Below are 7,175 nucleotides of genomic sequence, written 5' to 3' on the forward strand. Positions count from 1 at the left end.
TCACAGGAAACCAGGCTGCGTCCCCGAGTGCCCACTTCCTGGATGGCTGGAACGGGGGTGGCCTCAAACTGTCACCGGCAGCCTGGGGACAGTGCTTCGCAGCTAAAACCAGCCCTGGACAGTCCAGAGTAATCACACGCCATTCAAAGGGTGTAACAAGAGCCAGTTATAGTAGAGACCTCAGAGGAGGGGCTGGGGACGGGGCAGGGGGTCGGGAAGAGGAAGACATAACCCTGGGCCTGTCTGCGGGAGACACTGAGGGTCAGGACAGGCCCAGGGGCATGGGAAGCCCGGGAGAGGGACAGGGCAGCCACAGGCTCCAGTCTCTGGTCTGTCTGCTGGCTACCCTCTGCCCACCTGGCCCCTAGATGTATCCCAACCAACCCCAGGGAGATCTAACTTCTCTGCAGGCCTGGCGCCTGTGGACACCATAGGGCCTGGACGGGAGAGGGCCCTGAGGGTGCAGCCGGGAGCTTCCTGGTCCCTTTGTTTTTTTCCCCAAACCCTGAGAGTCCAGGCACCTGGCTTCGGCCTCATCTCTCGTTCTAAAGAAGGCAGACGGAGGAGGTGTGGGCCGAGGTGCGTATGTCTACAGTTCGGCCTTTCTAACGTTTCCTTCCAGCCTTCTGTCCAGGTGACCAGCTGGCTGGGGGCACAGACACACAGAAGGTCTCTGTCCGAGCCCTGCCCTAGACGGTCTGTGGTGTCCACTCACTGTTATCCTCAATGGGAAGACCCACCCTCTTGCACCCTGGGCCTGGAGGTGGGGCTGTGTGCTGGGAGCACCCCGCAGACAGTGAAGTACACCTCCCACCCAAGGGCCCAGCAGACCGGGGCTCAAGGGGCAGCTGTGGGGATGGGCTGTACTGCGCTCTGAGAAGCTAGCAGCTTGACATCCACATGAAGGTGACAGGCCCTGATGGGAACTCCCTTGGTCTGGCTCAGAAGGAGCAGAGGTGGGTATGGGACCACGGGCCTGCCCAGGCTGAGCAAGCGGCTGCTGTCCACCTTCATGAGCAGGGGTAGCAGCGGTGGGTGGTCAGCCAACTCGGCTCCAGCCCAGAGGGACACCTCACACCCCGGCCACTCTGAGGGGTGGTGCTGGGATGGGGTGCTCAGAATGGGGAGGTGACTGGGTGGGTGTCCTGGCCCCTCACAAGCAGTGTGGCTGGGGGAGGAATGCAGCGAGGCAGAAGACTGATGTGCTGCTGAAACAGGGAACGCGGCCGGTGCCCTGGGCCTGCTTGGGCTGCCAGGGGCCGGGCTCCCATCTGTCTGCTGCGACGGTGGCCGAGATGGGGAAGGCTGTTCAGCTCATGTCCACAGCCTGACATGTGTGCGTGTGTCCTGCAGAAGCCCCACCTCCTCTCTGATCTGGTGGACGATGCACGGGCAGACGAGTCCTCCCCCAGGCTCTCGGCCTACACACATGCCAGCCAGGTCAAGTCCCTGCCTCAAGACGCAGGGACTGGGATCAAGTCACATCTGGTGGGCAAAACCCTCCCTTTAAGGCAGCGCGGGTACCCTCCACATGTGCACAGGCACATACAACCACACACATGCTCTCCCCTCCTCCCCCGACAAGTGAGGCGGGGACAAAGCCATTTCTGAAGCTGCTTTCAGTCACTGTGCCCAGAGACCGGCAACGGCGGGCTCTGAGGGCCGGGCCAGCAGTGCGCTGGGGCCGGCATCTGAAGCTCCTACTGTGGACGGAGAGGTCAGCAGCACCGCAGAGGAGGGTCTGGCCATCTGCCCTGGGAAGTGGACGGACAAGGCCATCTGGCAGGCCCATGAGGTCCTGCCTCACTGAAGCCCAGGAAGCTGAGTGCCCACCAAGAGTGCAGCTGTGAGTGCTCCCGAGGTGGTGTCCCGGCCACCCCATCGCACTACGCCTGCCCTCCCCACCACCAGTAAGCCCCGGTGGCACCTCGGTGACATGCTGGGCAGCCACAGGAGGGCTGGCAATGCAGACTCCTTCGGCTGCTCCGAGGGAGGAAGGCCCGGATATCGCCAGGAAATGGACCTCGGCGGCGCGGCCCACTATCACTGCTACACGGGCACCCAACACCGCTGCCCTCACAGTGACGACAAAGACGACACCACCACCACCACCACGCCTGCCAGCGTTTCCGCCATGGACCTCCTGGGGTCTCCTGGGACGCCGGGCCCCACCCAGCCCCGTGGGGACAGTGGGAAGTGGGAAAGAGACACCCGACACTTAGAGCTACCCTCGTTCATGGCGGCACTGAACGGCTCTGCCTGCCAATGCTGACAGCCGCTACCGAGTCCCGACTGCCACACCCCCCCCCAGTGTTTATTTAAGCCAGCACATTGCTCTGCTAATTGGATAACATTCCATGTGAAAATAGACCTTTTAGAACAACAGCGGCGGTGGCAAATAAAAACAGCTGCAACTGCAGAAGTACAAAGGGGAGGCAGGGGGGTGGGGAGCCGTGCGAGTGGCTGCTGGGGGGTGGTGTCCTGCCTGGCCCATCCTCCTTGGGTCTCGGTGCCCCTCTCTGCTCATCCCTCCGTGCTCAGCTGGGGCTGGGAGGGGAGCAGGAGGCAGGCGCTCCTGGATGGAACCCCAGTGGTTTAGCAGTGGCCTCTCAGCCAATGGGGACAGGCACATCTGGCTAGGAGTCCCTTGCTCACCTGCCCAGGTACCTGCTGCTGCTGGTGGGAACTGGCACAGTAGCACCTGCTGGCCTGCCTCTGTGGGCCCAACTCCCTGTGACCCCATGCACCACCTACACGGAATGCTGCTCTGCCCGGTGCCAGCCCCACCGTTGGCTGGGGCTCAGATTACTGGTCCCACAGGGTTTCCGTGGCTAGTCTTTGGAAACTGATCGCCAGGCCTTTCTTCCTAGTTTGGCTTGGTCTAAACCTTCAGGCAGCCGTCAGCGTGTGCACACGCCCTGGCCTCCCTGACGGATGTGGAGGCGGGGTGGGAGGAGCTCAGCAGCAGAGAAACTGGGGGTGCGTGGATGGCTACAACTCTCACGAGCGGAGCCGTCAACGACCTCGGTGGGTGAGGGGGGAATATTTCAACCTCGAGGCGCCTGTGACTGGCAAATCCCCGTGAGTGAGGGAAGACCTTGGTGATGGGAGAGGAGGGGCAGGTGCTGGGCTCAGCACACACACACATAAAGGAAGGGCAGGTGTCCTTGAGTCCCCAGCTTTGGGATCAGTGACCTGTGGGCATCCCTGACTCAGCCAAGGGCTGGCAATCACCAACCTGGGCCTGCAGTTGACTTTCCTTTGGGCCTCCACCCACCTCACTCCCCCGTCCTGCAGTGCAGTGGACACACGCACGGCCCTGGTTTTGGTCTGTGTACAGGGGTCCCCCAGCAGATCTTTTACCCACTACTGTGAGCCATCCTGGCAGACACGTCCCTGCACAAAAGGCTGCGCATAAGACTGCGGACCCGGGTCCCAACCCCGGCCCTATTCCCTGACGCCCGCCCAGCGGGGGGAGAGTGAGAAATGCCTGCTCATCGTGCCTGGAGGCTCAGACAACACCGGCGCTCTCCTAGGACTGACGTTTTACTTCTGGGACGAGACGGGGTGTTGGGAGTGGGGGGTGTTCATAAAGTGTCCTGGGTGGGGAGAATGTGCTCGCTCATCGAATAGTCCACCCAGGGTCCGTGATTGACAAGGGCAGATGGCCATGTCCCTGCCCCAGGTTGCCACTGTGTCTCCTGAACAGAGCCAGGGGCTGGCCTGGCCTGCCATCCCATCCACCTACAGGGATGGAGAGCGGCTCTGAACAGCAGTGCTCTGCCCACCGCCTGAAGCTAACAGGCTGGGGCAGGGGGAGGGGGGCGCACGCACGGGGGCCATACAAACTGGGTGATGGTGGGGCCTTGTATGTGTGATGACCCTGGATAGGCTTCCACCTGGGGGCCTCCCAGTTTGGTGGGGAGTGGGCTTGACCCGCAGAGACTTAGTGGAACGCATTCTAGTGGCCCTAGGCTGGCAGACAGCGGGTGCCTGTGTTTAGGGCCAGACCAGAGACGGAAGTGTGGAGGGGATTCGTTTGGGGGCTGACCAGGCCCTCATTCTTCTACCCCTGCCAGCTGGCGAGGTGGCCAGACAGGCGCTGGGGAGAGAGCACTGCAGTGGGAGTCCGTATGCTTCTCCAACAAATTCTCTTCCCCCTTTTCTCCCCTAACGCTGCCCTGCCCTTTCCTTTTACTCCCCCCACCCTCAACAACCCGCTGCCATTGAGCCATTCTGACTCAAAGCGACCTGACCCTCCCCCCACATGCTGGAGACAGAGAAGAACTGCACCCCGCCCCGTCCGTTGCCCCTTGGGATTTCCTCGGCTGTCAGCTTCAGGAAGCAGGGAGCCAGGGCTTTCCCCCGTGGCTCTACAGGACGTGTCAGAGCAGCCACCCTTTAGGTGAGCAGTTGGCTCAGATTTCCTGGCTGTGGTCTCTAGTCTCGGCCCCTCATGCCAGAGACAGCCACCTGCCTGCTGGGGAGGGAGCCTGGACCAAGCCTGGATGGGAATCCAGGGGCAGTCTTCCACTGGCCTGGGCCGGACAACAGCCTCGGTCCTCAAGAGGGGCTCACAAAGAGAAAAGCTTGGGGGGAGTGTGTCCAGACACCAGGGCCCCAAAGCCCCTGCAGGGGGCCACACCAAGAATGAGAGCCGGTGTCCCTCTCTGTGTGTCTCCGGCAGCACGCGCCCCCCCCCCCACCGCCCCTGTGTTAACGAGATGATTTACAACGCTCAGATCTCCTTCACCCACAGGCTGAGCACGCTTCCCGCGGGTCAGCGCCGAGTGCGCGGTGCTCCACTCAGGAGACAATGGCTTCTTCACACGGGGAGGAGGAGAGAGAAGCAATGGCGGCTTCCGGGGGGTGAAAAGAGCAAGGGATCTTCGCAGGAGAGACGCGCACATGGCGGCTCCCACGTTCAGGGAGAAGGCAGCTGCCACAAGGGCCCGCGTCCCGGGGAGGGAGAGCTGCTCTGTCTGCCCTGCTGAGGGGATGGCAGGGCCAGAAATAGCTCCGGGGCCTCCGGGGTGGGCCGGTGGGAGGCGAGGGGCTGCCTTGAGCCAGCGCTGTCCTCAGCTGCCCTCCCTCCTCCTTCCCAGAGTCCCGAATGCAGGCCGGGGAGGGGCTGCCTCTGCCAGTCCCCTCCATGCCACCCCGAGTCTGCGAGCACACACCTGAGGCACTGCCTTGGCCCCAGGCACAAGCCCACCTTCTGATTCGTAGGTTGGCACCCTGAGACGGGCATGTGGTCGTGGGGTGCTGGCAGGCGGGCGGTGAGGGGAAGGCTGCCAGCTGGGGGAGGGGAGCAGGTGTGCGGGCAGGCTGGCGAGTGTGGTAACAAAACAGGCACTTGAGCTCCCACGCAACTAGCCCCTGCCGAGGACAGACGTGGCCGGGGCACTCAAGGGCCTGGTGTGCACCGTCTGTGTGCGTTCCCAGGGCCCACAAAGGCTGACTCACCCTCTGACGCCAAGCTACCACACAAGATGCTTACTCTGGGGCAGAGGGGCCTGGCTTTCCTGTGGGACGCTGTGTCCCAGAGGGGCAGCCCAAGGGCACAGAGGGAGCCCAGTGCACCCACCCAACCACACTCAGAGCCCCTGATGTGAGCAGGGGGTCCTGGGCCGGCTTGGGTCCCTCCCCCCATGTGACCCTCAGGCCCCCTGAATAGGTGACATGGGGGTCAGGGAATAACGGCAGTCCTTCCCTCTTAACAAAACCTGCTAGGCTCCTTCCTCCTAGGGCACAGCGGGGGCAGCCTGGGACCGGAGCCCCAGCAAGGCGCTGGGCGACTGACCTTTGCGTCCTGCTTGGTGAGGAAGTCAACAAAGCCGAACCCTCGGTGGGCGCCCGTCCCGGCCAACTTCTTGGGCAGACGCACCGTCTTCAGCTCTCCGAAGGTGCTGGAATGGGAGAATCCTGAGGTTAGGGGCTGAGGCTAGCTAGCGAGTGCCCTTCAGGTTGTACAGGACACACGAGAGCAGTATGTGTGCACACAGATGCACCACGTGCACACACACATCCATGCAAGCTCAGGACATATTCGACCCTCTCTCCCTGGGCCCGGCCATCTAACTGGGCAGGGGAGGAGCTGGCCAGGCTGGAGGCAGAACTCTTGGCTCCTCTCCTGCCCACTCACCTAACCTGGCCGCCATCCGTGATGCAACCCGGTCCCAGTCCAGTGTGCAGAGGTGACATGGCTCCCACACACCTGCCTCTCCTCTGAGGGCCCTGCTGGCTAGCCAGGCAGCCAGAGCCCATGACAAGGATCTCCCCAGTGGGGCTCAGGCCAGCAGAGGGTGGCGACCACGCCACTTTGCTCTCCTCTCCTGCCCAGGCATTTGAGGGATTCCCGGACAAAAGGCCTGTGGTGTCTGCAGGCAGGTCCCTCGCCTGCCCGTCTCCCTCGTGTCCACTGATCAAACCTATGAGCGCAGAGTGCTGCTGATAAATATTTAACGTGCCTGGCATCTGAGCAGAGGTGTTATTTTATTTGAAAACTGACACAGGCTGGTGGGCACTTGGACCCTCATGCAGGCCCTGCTGGTCCCAGAGGCTGCAGGGCCAGGGACCACCTGAGTGAGACACACCGTGAAGGCCGGCGGGTCTCCGCAAATGATGGCAGTAGCTCCATCGAGGCGGTGTACCCCAGCCCTGCCAGCATGACGAGGCATCTGCCGGCCCAATTTCTGATGGCAGCCTGTGCGGGAACGCAGCGTGATGAGGCCCGGGAGCCCATCTTCACATCCCCTCACAGCTCGGCTCTCCCTCCTGGCGCCAGCCAGCTTGCTCCAGGCCGACTGGGGCTCCGTTGGTGGACCCCTGCGGGCTGGGGGACAGGGCAGCTCCCTGGGCGAAGGAGAAGGCCAGAGGCCCACTGGTAGGGCTGGGGCAGGGCCGGGCGGTGCAGGGTCACCAAGGCAAGGCTGCAAACCCAGCTCCATGCTGCCACCTACAGGCCAGCGGGGCCCATGGCAGACGTGCTGCTGCTCTGAACCAGGGCAGGCAGGGACTGAGTTTCCTGCAGACACGGCTGCAGTACCCTGGTTTGTGTGTGTGTGTGTACGTGGCTGCCCCAGTGCAGACAGTGGCTGGTGCATGCACACCCGAGGAGCACAGCTGGCCACGGTCATACTGTGTGTTTTTGTGATGAGATGGTCATGGTGGTT

At 62.7% G+C, this 7,175-nt stretch overlaps 1 protein-coding gene across 2 annotated transcripts in view; it reads right to left on the reverse strand.

The window, feature by feature from the left end:
• RBM19 (RNA binding motif protein 19) overlaps positions 1-7,175 on the reverse strand; it is a 75,997-nt gene that overhangs the window by 16,112 nt on the left and 52,710 nt on the right. For both annotated transcript variants that reach the window (XM_045296861.1, XM_045296860.1), the window contains exon 22: positions 5,804-5,909. In XM_045296861.1, coding sequence (XP_045152796.1) covers positions 5,804-5,909 — 106 coding nt within the window. The remainder of the gene's footprint in view (positions 1-5,803; positions 5,910-7,175) is intronic.

This window comes from Echinops telfairi, unplaced genomic scaffold (genome assembly GCF_000313985.2).
Source record: "Echinops telfairi isolate 266 unplaced genomic scaffold, ASM31398v2 ScPeMD7_7412;HRSCAF=8450, whole genome shotgun sequence".
Lineage (NCBI taxonomy): Eukaryota > Metazoa > Chordata > Mammalia > Afrosoricida > Tenrecidae > Echinops > Echinops telfairi.